The sequence below is a fragment of the Typopeltis vanoorti genome, chromosome 16, assembly GCF_054136105.1.
Source record: "Typopeltis vanoorti isolate ZY-2024b chromosome 16, IOZ_Tvanoo_1.0, whole genome shotgun sequence".
In the NCBI taxonomy this organism is placed as follows: domain Eukaryota; kingdom Metazoa; phylum Arthropoda; class Arachnida; order Uropygi; family Thelyphonidae; genus Typopeltis; species Typopeltis vanoorti.
The window spans coordinates 40164645-40185564 of NC_143564.1; the positions used below are offsets into that span (position 1 = coordinate 40164645).

A 20920-nucleotide genomic window follows, 5' to 3' on the forward strand; every position below is an offset into this window, starting at 1 on the left:
TGTAAAGCAGTAATATTTTTATTTTTTTATATCTGATCTACACAAAAAAGGCCACAAGACCTAAGTCAATCTTGAAATTTGGTGAGTTTCAAGATGGATGAAACGGGTGTTCATTAGCAGTGGCTCTTGTTTTAATGATTTTGGAGGAGTGTGGAGGAATAATAGATGGCCAATTCAGCAGAGCACTGTCCATAAAAGTATCTGTAGAAGAGGCACAAGGCAGAAACTGAACACTGTTAGAGAGGGATTGAAGTGGGTATGTGGGAGAATAATCATTGATTAGCTGGATTGTCCTCCTCTGGATAGAATTGAGCAATCTTAGAGAGGGTTTTGGTGCACCACCCCAAATATGGGAGCAGTATTCCATAGTGGAACAAATTTAGGATTTATATAGAGTTAGCAGCCATGGAGGTGTGAAGCAGTGTCTTGTAGGAAAAAGTACACCCAGTTTCTTGGTGTCTGCAGAAGCTATAGTTGAAATGCCAGGAATGATTGGAGGTGCAGGTCAGTCCAAGAAGAGAAATCTGATCATGTTTGGATATCTCAGTATTACTGAAGGTAGGGGGCAGAGGAAGGGATGCAAGCATTTTCTTATGAGAGATTAGACAGAACTGAGTTTTGGTAGCATTGAAGTTTACAAGGTTGTCCTTGTTCACTGGGATATAGTTAGGAGATCTCAGTTCAAATCACTGGTCATGGTAGATCTTGAGGATTCTAATACTTGAAAACTACAAGGTTTATCAAGCAAAAAGAGGAACGGAGTGTACTGTCATCTGCAAAACTATGGATAGGATTGGAAGTCTGTGAGAGCAGGTCATTTATATACAAGAGGAAGAGAGTGGAGGAAAGAACAGAATCCTGGGGTACTCATGCATTGGTGGGGAAATCTGAGGAGAGGAAATCATCCACCATGACATGTAGTAAGCAACCAGTGAGAAAGTTGTCAATCCAGTTGCAGAGTGTAGAAAGCAGTCCATATGATGGCAGTTCGTGAAGTACGCCACTTTGCCAAACCTGATCTTTGGCAAAGTGCCTTTGAAATGTTGAGGGCAACCATATGAGTTTCTCCAAATTTTTCCATGGCTTGAATCTAGAGGTGGTGGTGAAAGCAAGAAGATCAGCTGTTGATTGCAAGTGGCAGAATCCATACTGCTGGTCACTGATTAGTTGGTAGGTCTCTAGGTGGTTCAAGAGTTGGTTATATTATTGACCTTCTCCACAATTTTAGAGAGAACAGAAGTGAGAGTAATTGGATGATAATTTGTTGGTTGACTTTTATCACCTTTCTCTGGGAATGACTGAATGTGGGCATGTTTCCATGTTGTAGGGTAGATGCTAGTTGAATAGAATAGATTGAAGAGGCCATACAGGATAGGTGTTAGTTCTGGGACACAATATTTTAACACAATTGGTGAGATACCATCTGGACCAGATGGCTTGTTTGTGTTTGTGTTATTAAGGATTCTTATGATTTCTTTATGCCGGAAGACTTTGGGAGACATGAAGGGAGCCATTGTTGGTGGAATAGAGGGAACTTTGCTCAGGTCATCAATGTAGGAATTGGAACAGAAAAGTGATGCCGGTAAGTTTGCCTTGTCTTAAGTGAGATAACTATATTGCCATCTGAATGTGAGAGTGGTGGAAACCTGGGTGGGCAGAAGTTGTTCTCAATGGCCTTGGCAAAGGATCAGAAAGAGCAACTGCCATTTGAGCACAGCATTTGGCCCTTTCAAAGTCTGACTTGGACTTGGTAACAATTTTTTCATAACTGTTGCAGGCTTCAGTATAGGCAGAGTGAGCAGCTGGAATCTTTGTCTTGAGCCATTTGTGGTTAGCAGAGGTTTTTTCCTTTACAGCATTGGCACACTTTTTTTTGAGAACCAAGGCTTGGATAGTGGCTGAGAATTTAGAGTGGAATAAGGGATGAAAGTCTTCATTCCTGTCAGAATGTTATTTGGTCTGAGCAAGTGTTTATATCAGAAGAATTGATGCAGTAGTTGGATCATGGGAAGGAGGAATAGAAGTCATGGAGGTCCTCCCATTTGGCAACTTTGTAGTGACAAAGGACATGAGACTGTGAACTGGTGGGTGAAGGTTGTTATGGCAAAAGAGATTTGTATGAGGTTGTGATCCGAGTTGCCAAGGGGAGAACTGACAACCACAGTATACTTGGAAGGGGGGAGCTTGTTAGGAAGAGGTTAAGTATGTTGGCAAATTGGAGGGGGTTGTCAGGTATTTTGGTAGGAAGGATATCTGAGATAGGTCATTGCTGATGGCAAACACTTCAGTATCTCTGCCTGCTTGATCAGTGAAAGTGGAGAAGGGAAGCCAATGTGAGTTGTGAACATTGATGCCTCCAAGAAGAATGACCTCACTATTGGGATATTTTGACTGCAGAAAGTCAAACCTTAAAGAGAGAGAGAGAGTTAAAGACATGAGTTGGGAGAGTGATAGAGAGAGAACATATAAAAAGGGCAGGTTGATTCGGTAAGGAAATTTTGAGTCAAAGCAGATCAAACAGTGGGGATTCAAGGATTTACAGTCTCTGGCATGGTATATTGGTTCTGATGGTAATGTGCAGTTTGGGCAGTTGAGGTGGACAATGGCTGTTGAGGTTGCCAGTTGAGATTCTGATAGGAATAGTAATTCTGGTTTAGATGACTGTCGGTGGTGGTGCACATAGTTTATATTACTGTTTAGGCTATGGATGTTGGTGAAGTGGATGTGAAAACTTTTTTTTTTTTTTTTTTGTAAGAATTGATGTTAGTGGAGTGTTTGGTCGGATTTCTGTTTGTTTTTTATTGTTTTTTTTTTTTGTTCGTTTTTTGTTTTTTATGTTTTTTTTTTAAACTATTTTTGTGGGAGAATTTTTGAGTCTGCTAAATCACATTTCTTTGGGTTGTGGTCCATTGTATTTGGTAAGGAAGAGATAAAAAAGGAAGTTGGGCATGCAGTGAGAGGTGACAGACTTGTAAACATACCATCCACACAGAGGGAATTCAGTCTCCTGTGCATAGGTGGCCTCGACAGTTCTCCCCTGCAGCCACAATATTTGGTCTGCCTCCAAATTCATTACTAACTGGTTCAGTCCCGTGTACTGTGGGTGGGCTAAGAATTTTTGTAAAATTTTTTATTTTTTTGTATTTTTATTTATTTTTTTTTACAAATTCAGAAATCCTGCTCTCGAATCCAAACATGTAACTTTGTCAAACCTTTGCTTGAGTAAGCAGAGTGGTGATCTCACACCAAATGATTAAAATTCATCTACCACCTAAAGACAATCAATCATAAATCCATGGTGGGATTTAAACCCAAAGCCTGTTGGTTGTATGAGATAGAGAGGGGATCAAAACAGAAGAGAAAGTGCCACAGCATGATTGAAGTGAACTTAGAAAAGCCACTATAGCAAATGAGCTAATGCATAGGTTGGTATAGGAGGAATGGTGAACTATATAGGTTTTAATCTGTCAAATTTACTACATATTATTATTATTATTATTATTATTAGATACCTCCAGGGAGTCCAAAGACTCATCGAGGGAGGGCATTTACTCTAAACTCTCTGTCTCCACCCACTACAACAATGCCATCTAAACATCCATTCCACAGTGGGATTCGAACCTGCAGCCTTTTCGCTGGAGAGCAGATACGCTAACCACTCGGCCAACCAGGCCAGGCCATATGAATGATAGCCCACTTGAATACATTTAGAATTAGGTATCTGAAGAAAGCATTGTTCAGTGAGAGAATCAGGAAACTATTTAGGGTGAATTACATCTGTGCAGTCATCCTTGAAGTATGTATGCGATCAAAATGATCAAAAAATGTTGATTGTGGTTACTTGGGTTTCCATTTGGAATGGAATGGTTATTAGAAGATGTAAGGGTACTTTATTGTTATTACATTATATCTCCCTATTCTGCATATCAACTAGTCTTTGTAACATACCTTCAGTCTGTCCTCATAGAGAGGGAGTTCCATAGATCTGTCACGATCTTAGTCACTCATCTCTTGATTCTCTCCACCATCTTGGCATCCCTAACGAAACCAGGCTACTAGATCTATGTGTATTAATCCAAATGTTGCCTTTGTTAAAGCCTTGTAATGTTATGCAGTTGTTATTATTCATATACAGTGGAACCTCAGTTGTCGAACTTAATTTGTTCCCGAAGGCTGTTCGGAAACCGAATTGTTCGAAAACGGAAACCATTTTCCCATAAGAATTAATATAGAATGGATTAATCCGTTCCCGAACCCCAGATGATTGTTTATTTAAACCTTTACAACAGTACTTCATGCATAAGATCATATACAAACATAATGAAATCCTCATGGAAATTCTTAGACGTTGGTTATGCATTTTTTACTAAATAATTTAAGGAAATATTGAATCTAAGGAAATCCGAAATATTGAAGTATATTAAAATTTATTTTAATGTATATCCTAGTTGACGTTGTAATTTCCTTAAATTATTTAGTAAAAAACATTTAAAAAAACATAATGAAAATGCATAAAATCTTACATAAAAAGAATAAACACAATAAATAGATAAAATAACAACAAAAATTTAACTTCACTTTAACTATACATACGGAGGAAAGTTGATGAGTGGAAGGAGGTGAGTAAGGGGAGTCCCCCTTCCATAAAAACATCAGGTTACTGTCCTTCTGGTTTTTTCTCTTTTCTGTCTCTTGGCACCACTCGACTCTGCTTGAGACACACTGGGCCTCTGTCTCACTAAAAACCTGTCCAATGACATTTGTTTTTGCCTGCGTTTTAAAACGTTTCTGAAGTGAGACATGGCACTGTCATTGAAATGGTTTATGATGTGGTTTGCTACAGCTTTGTGCTTGTCACAAAACTTTGCACCTCACCCCATTTCGCACACATTTCTTTGATCAAAGAACTAGGAACATCCTCAATCCATTCCTCTGTGTCTGAAGATTTCCCCCACCTCCGTATGTTTCCATCTCCATCTGTTTCCGTGGTGAGCTCATTCCTGTGATCCTCCACATCAGTATTACCAACTTCCAAGCCCATGCTTTTGCCCAGAGGCACAATATCATCAACAAGAGCAACATGCTCAGCCTCAATGTCTCTGTGTGCTACACAGTCTGGCCACAATTTCCTCCAGGCCGAGTTCATCGTCCTGTAAGTCACTTGCGTACAGGCTTTGTCAATGATACTTAAGCAATGAAGGATGTTGAAGTGATTTTTCCAGAATTCTCTGAGTGTTAATTCTGTGTCAGAGGTTACTTTGAAACAGTGCTTTGGTGTAGAGTTTCTTAAAGCTCGAAATGACCTGCTGGTCCATGGTCTGAATTAGAGAAGTTTTGTTAGGCAACAGGAACTTCACTCTGATAAAATCAGACTCCTCCACTAACTCGTCCTCCAAGCCTGGAGGGTGAGCAGGAGCATTGTCCATCACAAGAAGGCATCTAATTGGTAAATTTTTTTCTTGAAGGTATTTTCTCGTACTTGTGGCAAAGACTTCATTGATCCACTCAATAAACAATTGTCTGGTTACCCAAGCCTACTATTAGCCCTCCACATAACAGGCAATTTACTTTTCATCATGTTATTTTTCTTAAACACCCTCGGATTCTCAGAGTGGTACACAAGCAATTGCTTGACCTTGAAGTCCCTACTTGCGTTTCCACATAGCAAAAGAGTCAGCCTGTCTTTTATTGGCTTGTGTCCTGGCAACGCTTTTTCCTCCTGAGTGATGTAGGTCCTCTTTGGCAATTTTTTCCAAAATAGGCCGGTTTCATCACAGTTGAACACTTGTTGAGTAAGAAAACCCTCAGCCTTTACATAGTCACTAAATTCTTGCACATATTTCTCAGCAGCTTCTTGGTTTGAACTCTCAGCCTCCCCATCCCTATGTATGCTGCTTCTCCTCTTAAATTTCTCGAACCACCCTCTACTAGCTTTGAACACATCAGTATGAGCACTTGTACCAGGGTTTTTCGTTAACAGGTCATCATGTAATCGCCTCGCTTTTTCACAAATTATAGCCTCAGAAACACTATCACCAGCTAACTGTTTCTCGTTTATCCAAATCAGCAACAATTTTTCCACCTCTTCAATCATCTGCAATCTTTGTTTAGTAAGAACTTTCACTCCTCTTGCAACATCAGCTCTCTTGATCGCCTCTTTATTTTTTGAGTATTGTACATATCGTTGATTTCGCCATACCAAACTGCATAGCAAGATTCGAGACACGAACGCCATTTTCATGTTTGGATATGATTTCTTTTTTCATCTCCATCGTGGTTCTAACAACTTTTCTTTTCGCTTTGCTGCTATTACTATTCTTCTGCGGCCCCATGGTGGCTTAATTAATAATAATTTATGGGAAAAAAACACAAAACACAAAGAAAATCATGAGAACTCACTGCAAATTCGAGCAGGTGTCTGCACTGAACGAAGGCTGCCGCGTAACTGATGCTTTCCCACCTTACAGCTCAGCACGTGGTTGCCATTTACCTGTTCGAGAACCGAAATTCTGTTCGGAAACCGGGACGTTTTTTGCTCCAAAAATATGTTCGGGAACAGAAGCATTCGACAACCGAGGTTCCACTGTATATATAACATATATATGTTATTATTCAGGCCTCCATGGAGTCAAGAGACTCATCATGGGAGGTCCTTCCTAGGAAACACAAAGTCTATCATACCACTCATTGACTGTTCTTGCTCTCTCACCACTCTATCATGCAGTGCATTCCACAGTTCAACCACCCTCCACCCAAAGAAACCACTCCTCACCCTCTTGCTCACAGCTTCCTTCCATAACTTCCAGGGATGGTCCCTTGTCATCATCCCTCCTTCCCGATGTTCCACCAATTGATTTGATTGAAATAAGGTTAGAAGCTTTGTATTACATTGATGGTAATGTATTTCCAGAAATCCCTACCCTCAGCAAAAAACTGAAGAGAAATCAGAGGATATAGTACAGTAGAAATGTTTTTGGGACCATTCAGATTTTGTCAAAGAAATTATGGAGGACAGAGTTTATTATATTTTTGAATGAAAAATTAAATCAAAATTGGAAGCAGCTAGTTCAGGAAAAGACAAAGACAGTGAATTGCAAAGTATAATATTATGGATGGAAAGCAAATATTTGCAATAGCTTATTTCATTCTTGGTAAAGAATAGAGTAGAGGAGTTGGACTGCAAAATTTTGCTAATCTGTTGACTTAGATGGATAGCCATCTTTAGAGTGTGTGTATGATAAATAAATGTGATGATAATCAAGAGGTATAGAAAGTGTGTGATGTTGATGCTGAAACAGACCAAGGTAAAAATTTCAGTCTCAGCTAGGAATGCCTATAGGATTGTTTATAATGAGAGAAGCAGCTATGCACTGAAAATAGAGGAAAAAATAAGTTGGACTAAATTTATTATTATTATCTTCTTGACTGCCATGTTGTCACGAAACTCATTGTGGGAGGTCAACACTAGTCAATACAAAGTATATCATACCACTCAAACTCATCCACTGTTTGCACTTTCACCACCCTCTCAGGGAATGCATTCCATGCTCTTACCCCCCTCTCAATGCAAAAAAAACTTACTTTTATAACTTACTTACTACTTCCTTTCGTAACTTCCAGGGATGGCTCCTTGTCCTTGTTCCTTCCCTTCATTCTACCATATGAAAAAATCTCCTTAGTGTCAATCCAATAAGAACCCTACAACAGCTTAAATGTCTCAATCATATCCCTCTCCTCTTTGTCTTCTATCCAACAAACTTAGCAGTGTATGTCCTCAGTCTGTCCTCAAAATAAACATTGTACAGTCCTGATGTCATTTTTGTTATCCATCTTGGCACTTTCTCTGAGGTTACTTTATACCATTCAAATTCCAGTGAATAGATCTGAGCACAAAAATCCTAATGTGGTCTGATCAAAGCTATATACAATAGAACCACTACCCTTTTATTTTTCTTGGTCAGTGTCTTCCTCAGTGCTGCAAAAATTCTCTGATATATCTTCACAATCTTTGCAATATATCCCTGAATTTCAAATTTCTATTTACAGTCATCTCAAAATCCCTTGCTTTCTCCACTTCTTCCAGTATATCATACATCACCAACTGAGTATGAAGCATCCCTTTTGTGGATCCCAAATTTCAAACCTTACATTTAGTCGCATTAAACTAACATCTCCATTCATTTGTACACCATCCCAGCTTATTCAGATCCTCTGGTAGAGCCAAAACATTAGCACTATTACTAATAATCTTCCAAAGCTTCACATCATTTACAAACAACTGAAGTGGTTTTTACTGGTAAATATGGAATAAAGTTTTCATAGAATGGCAGAAGGGGGGGGGGGGAAGAAAGGGCCATCCCTGGAAACTGTATAAGGAAGATGTGAGCAAGGACATAAGGAGTAATGAATAGTAGTTAATGAGTAGAGTGCATTGACTGACAGTGTGAAGGATGCAGATAACGTTGAATGAGTTTAAAACATTGTTTTCATGGTCTCTGTGTGTACCTCCTGCAATGCATCTTTTGACTCCATGAGGTCTGCTGTTAATAACAATAATAATAACTTCTGTTTATTATAAACTAGAATGATTATCCAACATTTCAACCTTCATATCAAGGTCATCATCTGGAGTATATATTTACAAATAAACAAGTTGCATTGCAGTATATATGGTATGCTAAAGACACTAATTTGGTCTGCCGTTAATATTACTGGCCTGTGTTCCGGTGGAGAAAAAACTTTTGCATCAAAGCTAGAGACTGTTATCTGTTCCTCTAGAAATTACTAACACATAAATTAACAACAGTTAATTAACAATTAATAAAGTGTTAATTTACTCACAGGTAAATTAGAACAAAAACGGTATTGATGAAATAAGTCAATACTTAATACAATAAATAATTGATGAATTTTGAGGGGGTTTACTGGAAAACTCGAAACAAAAGTTATGTGATCTGAATGTGTGTCATCCATATTCTTGGTATTTTTAGACCCTGGATTAGGGTGATGGATCAAAATTTCACAGGCTTTATTAAATTTGCATTATACCAGGTTTTTGTATGATTGATTGGAAAGGTACTACCTGTTCCAATCAATTTGGTGTAGGATGTTATGACTGTGATTTGAAGGCTCGAATTACCAAAATTGTTAAATTTTATGTCATTTGTGTTTTTTTTTTTTTTTATGGATTGGAATTTTGCATTGAGTTTCACCAGTATTAGGTAAATTACAGGTGCACTGGATTCTGTATACCCCAGGGTGGGCTAATGAGGGAAGGAGTTCAATATTATTATTATGATGATGATTATTATTGTTATTATTATGTGACACCTTCAGGGAGTCCAGAGACTCATCGAGGGAGGGCATCTACTCTACAACTCTCTGTCTACACCACTCAATTCACCAACTACAATCATCTACACCAATGCCATCTACTGCCCACCACCACCACCACTACATAACAATATGTTTTTATTTTAATTTTATAGGTGGTTTAAAAGTATCATTAAAGTTGTAATGTTGTAGCATTCTGTTTATTTTATCCGATAACCCTTTAATTTATGGAATAGCTATGATTTTACTGTAATCTATCTTATTTCCATTTTTTAGGTATAGATTTGCAAAAAATTTTATTGATGGTATTTTTGCTGTGGCCATTATTTATAAATATATTGTTGATAATCTGTAATTCTTATATAAGAGCTTTCTTATTAGTGCAAATTTTTATAGCTCTGTTTTTGAGAGTGTTAATGACTCCAAGTATTTGTGAAGGGGTAAGAGTTAGCATGTGTGTATTGGCTGGTGTGTGGGCTTGTGGTAGACAGTGAAGGATAGACTGACTGATGGAAGATAAATGTCTTCCCTCAGGCAGTCATTATTACTGAATTAGTTAAACATATCTTATGTGCATGATAAACTAAAGTTTTAATCACACCACATTCTGACAGAGATGGTGATGTTAATCAGCATTAATATATTTACCAGTGAGTTGGTTTTCTGTATACTGAGAACAGCAGCAGCCATTAGGTTAATGCAGAATGAGAATGACCAGAAAAGGAAGACAATTGTCATCTTCTACTTCAAGTGTACATTTAATTCTTGTGTTTAATGAATTAATTTTCTCAAGAAATTTATGAAGATAAGACAGAGTTCCACACAGCAAAAACCTAATCAACATATCTGTATTGAGCAGATGGCTTAGGGAAAAAACATTCAGAATATGAATCAGAACTGGGAGGAGACCTCCACATAGTCTTTTAAGGACTGCAAAGAACCGACCAGGGGTTCTGACCTAATATCCATTCCTCACCTTCTCATGGTGCACCCTGTTAGATATATACCTGGATACTGAACGAACAAGAATGGGCTGGCAATTTGGAATTTAGCTGACCAAATTGTATTCTTATTGACTTAAACCACAATGTGAAATGATGATACAACATGACAGAATTTCTATTTTATCTCCCTCTATCATAAATTCATTTATATTTCCAGAAAACATCACTTTTGTTTTGCTGATGTTTAAATTAAGCCTGACTTTGTTGCTTTCCCTCTTACCCAAACCACTCCAGATCTTCTTTAGTGTGTGTTATACGGGTTGTATCATCTGCATATCTTAAATTGTTTATTTTTCTGCTGCTAATCCTGTTGGATCTTTGTCTAAGTTAGCCATTTCCATAATGTATTCTCTATAAACATTAAAAAGATAGGTCGACAATGTATACAACCCTGCTGAACTTCTTTTTCGAACACTGCCTGTTTCTCCAAAGACTGTTTTTACTGAAGCTTCTTCGTTGTCATGCAGCTCTCTTATCAAGAAGATGCTCAGGTATTCCCATTGATCTCATTATAATCCACAGTCTGTCAGTCTGTTGTGATCTACTCAGTCAAAAGCTTTCTTATAATCAATAAAATAGATTAATACTTCCTTCTGAAATTCTCTTGTTCTTTCCATAATCCATCTCATGTTTTTCTGTCTGGTCTCTAATTCCTCCATCTCTCCTAAAGCCTGCCTGTTCTTGTGACATTTCTCTATTCACATATCGTATACACAGATTCTCTGTGTGTAGGAATGACAATGTTATGTAACTGTGTTAATAATGGGATTGGTCATTATCATAGATTTATTTATTTAGTGTATGGCATAATAAAGACACATGGCATCAGAATATATAAATACATATTTGTGCAGAAATAAAAATGAGACAAGTAATGCACATATACAAATATCAGGTAAAAAAAAAAAGTCTAAAATTTTAAGTCTAGTTCAGATAGCCAATCAAGATGCAAAAGTCTCTCAGGTCACCAGGGTAGGCTCTTATGCTGCAGTCCTCCACAATGTGCCGGATGGCTTGGTTTATGGCCCCACAGTCCATTGGGGGGGGGGTGATCTTCCCCACTTGTGTAAGCTGTCTGTGCAGATACCATGTCCTGTGCATATCCTATTTAGGCTTTTCCATAGACGATGTGGAAGCTCAATCTCTTTCAGATTTTAGTTGGGAAGGATATACATGTTTAAGTCTGGTAGCGATTTTTCTTTCCAAGTTTCTAGCCATCTCGAATTAACATTGAAATTGCTATTTACTAGTTCTTCAGCCAGTATTAGTGGAGGCTGTCGGGATTTAAGGTGATTCATATTTATATATGGGAGGTCTTCGTGTATCGTCAACAGGGGATTGCTGTTTATTTTTTTTTTGTATTCTTTTATTAGAGCATTTTATCTGCGCAGGTTCGGTGGTGCAATATTTCTCAAAGTTGGAAGCCAGTAGAGGGGAGTGGATTTGACACAACCTGTTATTGTCCTCATTGCTGCATTTATTTGCATGTCGATTTTCTTGATATGAGGACTGTTTAGCCATACTGGTGAACAATATTCTGCTGCAGAGTAGACTAAGGCCAACATGGAGTATCGCAGTGTAATAGCAGAAGAACCCCATGTAGAACCACACAGTTTTTGTATGATGTTATTATGGATTCTGATCTTTCAAAGAGAGATTCTCCAGATGTCTTTTGAAAGATAGTGTTCTATCCAAGGTAATATCCAGATATTCAGGGAAATCTTGGTGCTGCAGCATTGTGTTGTTAAAGCTGACCTGAAGTTTCCTATTTGCCAATTTGGTGTTTAGGCGAAAAGAGCTAACCTCGGTCTTATTGAGGTTTGGTGTTAGTCTCCATTTATGAAAGTATTTCCCAATGGTTCTAAGGTCATTTGTGAAAATATCTTCAGTTACTTCAATGCTCTTGTGTTGGATGGCGAGGGCTATATTATCAGCATAAGCAAATTTTTTTGACCTAGTTGTCAGTAGATCAGATGTATATAAGTTGAATAAGATTGGTGCCAATACTGAACCCTGTAGGAGCCCATTGTTCAGCTTTCTCAGTTTGCTCATTTTGTTTCCCAGTACTACATGGAAGAACTTGTCAGAATGCATGTTACCAATAAGTCGTATGATGGATTGGCATGGTGTGACTTGTATCAGCTTGTATAGCATCCCCTCTTTCCATACCATGTCATATGCAGCAGTAAGGTCAATAAACACAAGAGAGGTTTTCAAACATCTCTGGAAGCCTGCTTTGATATGGGTAGTAAGGCTTAGTACTTGGTGCATACAACTATGTTGAGTCCTAAGCCTGCTTGCTCAACAGGGATAACTTCAGATATTTTTGGCCCAATTCTGTTAAGGAGGAGTCTCTCAAGGAGCTTATAACACCAACTGAAGGAGCACAATTGGGCTCTAGCTCTCTGCTTCATCTTGAGGCTTGTTGAGTTTTAATATGGCTATTGTTTTGGTTCTCTTAAAGGCTGTTGGAAGGTTTCCCGTCCTTAAAATATGAGAAAAGAATTATCATGGAAATGATTGAGGAGAGAACAATTTTGATTTTGTGTTTGTCCAGATCGGACCATTCAAGCATGTGCAAAGAAGTCTGCATAAATAAGACACTAGATAAGAACAGAGATCTGCAAGTAGTCCAATTGTGTCGCACACACTACGGACAAGAGTATATAAAACAACATGCAGGTAGCTTATTATGCATGTACATGAATGCTGAGAGTATCAGAAACAAAGGAATAGAGTTTGTTGCCTTGGTCAATACATTGATACTTCAGATTGTAGGCATTTTGTGAGAACTGGCTATCAGAAGTAGATATACTAACTGGTATCGAGTGTAAAGGGTACTGTATTTTTAGGAAGGATAGGAGAGGAGGAGGAGGAGGATTGCTGCTGCTAATGTTATTGGATAACTTGAATCAAGTTAGTATTGAGACCTATGACTCTAATACCAGTAACAGTTTTTCATTTGGCAGTGAGTTTGAAGCCATCTGATGTGAGGTGGAGGTTAATAAGATCAAATACATAGTGGATTGTTGTTACAGACCTATTGGATCAGTTGCTAGTGATGAAAAAATGCATCACCAAATTAAGATAATGGGTGAGAAAAGAGTAATCATAATGGTGGACTTGAATTATCCAAACATTGATTAGGTAGCAGTAAAATCTGTTGAATTTATTGAGCTGTTGAGAGACTTCCTCAATCAGCATGTGACGGAAGGAACTCCAGATCAAAGGTGTTAGATTTGATTATAATGTCTGAGGGGATTTCATTTAAAGACATGCCTATTCTGCCTCTGATTGGTGACAGTAACCATGTGTTACTCACTTGAGAAGTGGCTTAGTTTATGAATATTCCATTCAAGAAAAGGCTATGTGCTGAACTACAAAGCAGGAAATTGTGACCAACTGAGAAGCATGCTGGATTTTGCACCATAGTATCAGTTGTTGGATGGATATCAACAGAGCAGAACATGGGCAGTGTTTAAAAAATATTTAAATGATGCAATATCAGAATGTGTCCTTAGAGTGCTAAGAATAAATAGAATTGCAGTGAAATGGATGTGTCATCTTATCAAGCAAGAGATTTGTAAGAAAAGGATGATGTAGAAGGAATATTATGTGCATAAAGATTATGTTCATTATGAAAATTTTAAGCAACAGGCCAGAAGAGTCACAGCTGTTCTACAGAAAGCTAAGTCTGAGTATGACAAGAAACTGACTCTGCAAACTAACAACTGACAACCAAAGAATTCTGTTGTTATTTTGCAAATAAAAGAAAAAATGAATATAAAAGAATAACTCTTCTGAATGCAGATGGTGTGAGGGTGACAGATGCAGAAGAGTGCCCATTTTGCTAAAAGCTATCAATCTGATGTACACAACATTGTTCTCACTGCTACCTCTTCACTGAATAAAGAAACTCAGGTGTATGAGGAGGAGGAGGTATTAAAACTGTTGCACAAACTGAATAAGAATTCAGAAATAGGGACTGATGGGATATTAGCTCAGATGCTAAAAGAGTATTCAGCTGAACTGGCTGAATACTCCAACTGGCTTCAACTAGGCTATATAATTTGAGTCTCAGAACAGGGAAGATACCACAGGAGTGGAGAGAATGTATGGTAATCATATTGCACAAAGCAAACATGGGGAATCATGAGGAAATTAAGTGTAGATAACATAGGAGAGGATGGCTTAATAGCGAGTGAGCAGGAGGTATTTGAGGAAATAAACTTGATGTCAATAAGGTGACAGGATTTCATCACCACACATCTTAAGGGAATGTTCCAGGGAATTGGTAGTAGCATTGGCATGCCTGTTTAATAAGAGTCCTGCAACAGTATCAGTTGAAAGGGATTGGAAGGAGAATAAAATTATTCCACTGCATAAAGGTAGTGAGAAGGCTGTAGCTTCGAATTATAGGCTAAAATCTATATCTGGAGTTGTCTGAAGGTACTGGAGAGATTGGTGAGAATTAGGATACAGAAATGGGTTGATAACAGCAGTATTCTGTGTGGCTATCAGCATAGGTTTGTTAAAAGGAGATCATGTTTCACTAATTTATGTACTATAACAAGGTGACAAATACCATGGACAGGGGAGATGCATATACAGTGGTGACTTAGATTTTGCAAAGACTTTGATTGACTGTCACATGACAAGCTCTTAAATAAATACAAAGAGATGGGATTGGATAACAGACTTCTAAGTTGGATCAGTGACTGGCTGTCAGATAGGTATCAGAAAATTGTATATGGGATATAGTATCCTGAAAGAGAAAGGTCATTAGTGGTGTGCCACAGGCATGGCCTCCACATCCTGAAGTGGACCCCCAGGCCAGGATTTTTGGCGGGCCCCCACTTGTCGCTCAGGTTAAGAACAACGCATTGCTATGCAGTCTCCATGGTTTAGCATCAATTAGTTTAAATGATAACAGAAATGTAATATTTATTTAAAAAACTATCAACATCTACATAATACAAACTAATAATAATATTCAAAATTACTTCAAAGTATATTTTCTAGCTCTTTTCGACGCAAATTTATCAATAATGTCAGTCAAATCAACTTGCTTAGCCAAATCATTTTTGATGCACTACTTGTGCTTCTTTGCCATGTTTTTAATGAATTGGCCAGTCTGCTGAATGATCTCTCAGCTGAAGAAACAGTAACCAGTATTGTGCAAAATAGTTTAATGGTGAGGCAGATATTGTCAAATATATCTTGCAGGTTTTTGTCATAAATTGCATTCAGAAGTCTCACCAGACTTGTTTCTGTGCCAAAAACTATCTTATGAATACTTTTAAGGTGAAGAATTTCATTCAATAACTCTTTTGACAGATTTTTTTTCATACATATTCACAAGTTTTGCTGCTTTTGCGATAAGTTGACCATTCATCCAAGTTGTGGAAATTTAAAATAGGTGAGAATAATTCACATGTATTATCTACTGCTTCAAACCTTGTTTTTAAATCATTCATAATGAAATCGAATACTGGATAAATTACGAAAATTTTGAAATCTTCTTCAGGTTCTACAGTATTTTCTCAATTTTCGAAAAATTGAGGTTGCACACCGATTGCTTCAGCAACTACTTTTGCTTCATGGACAACACTTTCCCACGAGTCACGTAAGTGTTGTATCTCTTGCGCTAATTCTTATAAGTGCAGACTCGACCTCAAGAGATATTCCTTTACTTTGTATAATAATAATGTTCTTATTGTCAATATTTGCTAATATTTTGTGCAAAGCACTGTCATTAGCATACCTTTATAAGATCTGAAATATTTTTCAAGCCTTTAATTGTGTTCAGTGTTGAAGGAGAAAGCAAGACGGGCAAACGAAAACTGAAAACTAAAGTAAATCCTTTCGAATGGGAAGTTCAGAAGAGTAACCATAAGTCTGAAAAGATGGATAATGGGTTGGAAACGATTGCAAAAGCTAGTAGTCCCTCTCAGCATATATTCATTCATATTTTATAAAGTTTCTTTTTGTCTTTTGTTAGTCTCACTTAACTGACCGACCTGACAAGATGGACCCCCTAATTCTGGGCCCCAGGCTAGAGCCCTGTCAGCCCCACCCTTGTGGGGGCCATGGCCACAGGAGTCAGTTTTGGGGACCATTGTTGTTCCATTTGTATGTTAATGATATTGGGATGGATTTAATTAGTGATATGCAGCTGTTTGGCCTTACATGAGGATTTGAATAGATTGAATGAACTATCAGTTCAGTGTTGCAAAGTGCAAGGTTTTGAGATTTGGTAATTTCATCCCAACAATGGGATGCAAAGTATACACTTGGTAGGGAAACTTTAAAAGAAGTATAAGAGATGAGAGATCTAGGACTGGTGGTGGACAAGGACCTGAAATTCAGGGGCCACATTGCACAAGTTGTGAAGACATCACTTCGGATAATGACAATAATGCAGAGGACGGACCCTGACATACAGAAATAGAGAGGTTATGATGCCATTTTATAAGACATTGATTAGGCATATATGGATTATTGTGCACAGATTTGTTCGCTGGGTTTTTATAGTGACGATATGTTGGAAAGGGTCCAGAGAAGATTCACAGAGGTGGTCAATGGTCTTTGGAATGTGGAGTATGAGGAGGGATTAAGAGAATTTAAGTTGCAAAGCCTCGTGAATAGGAGGAAGGGAGGGAGGGGGAACATGGTTGAAATATATAAGCTAGTCAGGGGTTGTTATCAGGTTGACATGGAAGAGAGTGTTCATAGAATGGGAGAGGGGGGGGGGATAGAACAAGAGGCCATCGCTGGATAAGGAGGGTGTGAGCAGAGGAATGAAGAGCATGTTCTTTGCATGGAGAGTGGTTGGTGAGTGGAATGTATTGCCTGAGTGTGTTGTGAGTGTAGCCACATTGTATCAGTTTAAAACATGGTTGGATGAGCATTGTGTGCAATAGTGTGTACCTCTCACGATGAGTCTCTTACTCCATGGAGGTCAGATGTTAATAATAATAATAATAATAATAATAATAATTATTATTATTATTATTATTTCCTAAAATTTTCAAGTTGAATATTTATACCTAATTTTTTTTACTGATTTTATAAATATCAATATTATAAAGAATTCCCCATATGAAATTCTTTATAATCCCCCAGGGTCTTCCTTTGTGCTGAAGGGCCACACAAATGAGACATTTTACTGTACTGTGTTATTTCTTACAGAAAAAAAAATTAATCCTCTATATTCCATTGATTCTATCTAATCCAAGTTAGTTTGAAAGAATTAATTAATGTGTAAGAAAATACAATAAAGGACTTCGATGAAGTATAATACATTATAGTCCATAAAACAGTAATGCTATTTGTTTTTTAAAAAATAAGTTCTTTCTTAAAACATATAATGATGAATTTTCAGTTGACATGAACAGAAAATGTTGCCAATGTAAATCATTGTAACAAACATTGATTTGTTTTGATCCATTTCATGTTATTCAAAACTAATATTGGAAAAGCACTTTGCAGATGAATATTTTACAAATACAATACAAAATTGCATCTTTTTTATAAATTTTTTAAGCTTAAAGAATTACCCATAGCAAGAGAAAAAATCAAAAAGCTAGAAGCAAGAACAGAAGATCTACAAGCTATGGTAAATGAAAAAGTTCGCCTTCAAAGGTATGATATGAATTTAAAATATTAATGAGAAGTTTATTCCCTAAAATTTTCAAGTTGAATATTATCAACATCACATCATCAAATTCCTTATACCTTTAAAGAATGTGCAGCATGTTATGGCAATAGTTCACAGTTAAGTCTGCATTATTATTAACTTTCTGTTAACAGTTTTCCCCCAGCATTGTCAGATTATATCTTTCAGGCTTCTGAATCAATTCTTACTGCATCAGTCCACCTAGTTCTTGTTAAAACTGTTGGTAAAATTATTAAACCTCGTAATATACAAGATGGTGTTCAAACCAATTACAGTTTCTAATTTATTATTATTATTAACATCTGATCTCCATGGAGTTCAAGACTCATCATCATCCAACCTCTATCATATACAAAACTCATTCAGTTGTGCATTAAACTCATTGAGTGTGTCTGCATTCACAACACACTTAGGCAATGCTTTCCACTCACAAACCACTCTCCAAGATAGAACCTTTTCTTCACTCCTTTGCTCACACCTGTCTTATACAGTTTCTTGGGATGGTTTGGTGTTCTACTCACCCCCCCCCCCCTTATATCCCACATAAATTTATTGATTTGGCTTCCTACAACATTAGCTTTGTTTTTCCTATTATCTATCTCAGATTTTAATTTGCCATCTTCACAAAAAAACTGTGCCTAAATTGCTAAGTGTTTTTTTTTAATAGATTTCCCACTCAAAATGCATTTGATGTTTCCATATTCTTGCTTTTTAATTTTATAAAAAAATAAATTTAAAAAAATTTTATTTATTTTTTTATTACTAATTTTCATGCCAAATCTGTTAGAGTGTATATTCAATTTAGTTAAATAATCTTTTTGTCTTTCCTAGATTTATATAACAGTATAACATCACCTTCATTAAGTAAACAGCTGAGATTAATTGCCATTGTTGGTATCAGGTTTAATTCCACTTTCTTTCATAATGTAGACCATATAGATGATGAAGATCAGTTTACATAGTGCATGCTAGTCTTACAAATGATTTTACACCAAACTATCTTCTGTACACCCATGAGTTCTAACTACTGAATTACAACTTAAATATTGCCTATGGATTGTTATATGTACTGAGTGGCCACTTTATTAGGAACAGCATTTAATAACGAGTGGGACCCATCCCTTAAGAATGGCCTATATTCTCTATGGCATTGATTCAACTGACTAAAATGTTCCTCTGGAATGTTTGTCCACACTGTTACAACGGCATCACCCAATTTTTGCAGATTGGATGGTAGCACACTGCTGCTGCAAACTGCTCGTTTCACCTCATCTCAGAGATGTCCCATTAAGTTGCGGTCTGGGGACTTAGCTGGCCATTGAAGTAATGGAAATTCATTGTCATGTTCCTCAACACACTAGGCACGTTTTGTGGCATAGTGCATTGTCATGCTGGAAGTAAAATATCTATTTCACAATGGGTAAACTGCAACCATGAAATGCATGAATTGGCCCTTATGTGGCGCACAATCTGCACAACCACATGGCTTGGCCTTGATCCCTGTCCATTCTGAGCCTCCTCATTTCCCTGTACACAGCATGAGAAAAGTGGATGCTTCAAGAGGATGTGAGAGCATGTGCAGACTGGAAAGAATGGGATGGCCTGGGATCAAGAGGAAACAGTTGGAATTGAAGAGTGTTCTAAAATGAATAAGCAGAAAGGGAAATGGCCCCAGTTGAGCATGGAAAGATCACATCGAATGAGTGGTATCAGCAGAACTAGCTGTAGATCCAGAAATGAGGTGTTGTGTTTGTATACAAATGCTAGAGATGTAAGAAACAAGGCAGATGAAATGGTTGCACTAATTGAGTCTGTTCACCCCAAAATTGTTAGAATAAGTGAGACATGGTTAGATGAGGACAACATCCTGGTGAAATATTGGCACCAGCACGAATGTCACCAATAATCATATTACACCTAGAGAAAAGGAACACCTTCCCAATCTTAAATGGGAAGGTGTTCCTAATACAGGAATAGAGATGGCAGGGTATGATGTGTTTCATGAGGATAGAGGGGGTAAAAAGGGAGGAAGGGTGTTATTGATGATAGAGAAAGAGTTAAGTCCATATAAAGTAGAGATGCAAGATGGAAATAGTGCCAGTGGTTTTGACGTAAATAGAGGTGAATGGAAAGAAATACTTGGTTGGATGTTGTTATAGCCCAGGTAATGTGGATGGTGGTGATAATGAAATGTATAATCAAATTAGCCAAGCAAATAAGAAAAGGGTGATCATCATGGGTGATTTTAATTATGGCAATATAGACTGGAATGATGAGATAGCAACTGGAAGTAAAGAAAATGAGTTTCTTGAGTTTTTGAGGGATAACTACCTCAGACAGTATGTAACAGAGGGCACACGAGGATTGAGGGTCTTGGATTTGGTCATCTCATCAGAGGATGTAATTATAAATGAGGTGTCAAATCATCCACCAATTGGTGAGAGTGACCATGAGGTGATTACCTGGGTGGTTGCCAGCAATGTGAGGACCACTGTGAGAAAAGGTATATGTGGAACTACAAGGCGGGTGATTATGAAGAGCTCAGGAGACAGCTTGCGGGCGTAGCATGGAATGAGGAGTTAGCTGGAAAAGAGATCAATGCATTTTGGGGGATTTTCAAAAAGCTATCTAGTAGATGCAATGTCTGAATGTATTCCAAGGGTGAGAAGGTTAAATAAGGTAGGTGTGAGATGGATGAATAAAGAGATTAAGCATGTGATACAGAGAAAGAAGGCATTGTGGAGGCAGCATAACAGAAGTGGAAATAACCAATTCCATGAGGTCTACAAAGACCAGGCAAGGAGGGTGACTTGGTTGGTGAGGGTAGCTAAAGAGAGGTATGAACAGCAGTTAGCTAATGAAGTCAAAAAGAATCCTAAGGAGTTATTTCGATATGTAGCCAGCA

At 37.6% G+C, this 20920-nt stretch overlaps 1 protein-coding gene across 2 annotated transcripts in view; it reads left to right on the forward strand.

The window, feature by feature from the left end:
- Nucleotides 1-20920, forward strand: part of LOC150097966 (uncharacterized) — a 490509-nt gene that overhangs the window by 416606 nt on the left and 52983 nt on the right. For both annotated transcript variants that reach the window (XM_090406015.1, XM_090406016.1), the window contains exon 13: nt 17884-17981. In XM_090406015.1, the coding sequence (XP_090262141.1) occupies nt 17884-17981 (98 nt within the window). The remainder of the gene's footprint in view (nt 1-17883; nt 17982-20920) is intronic.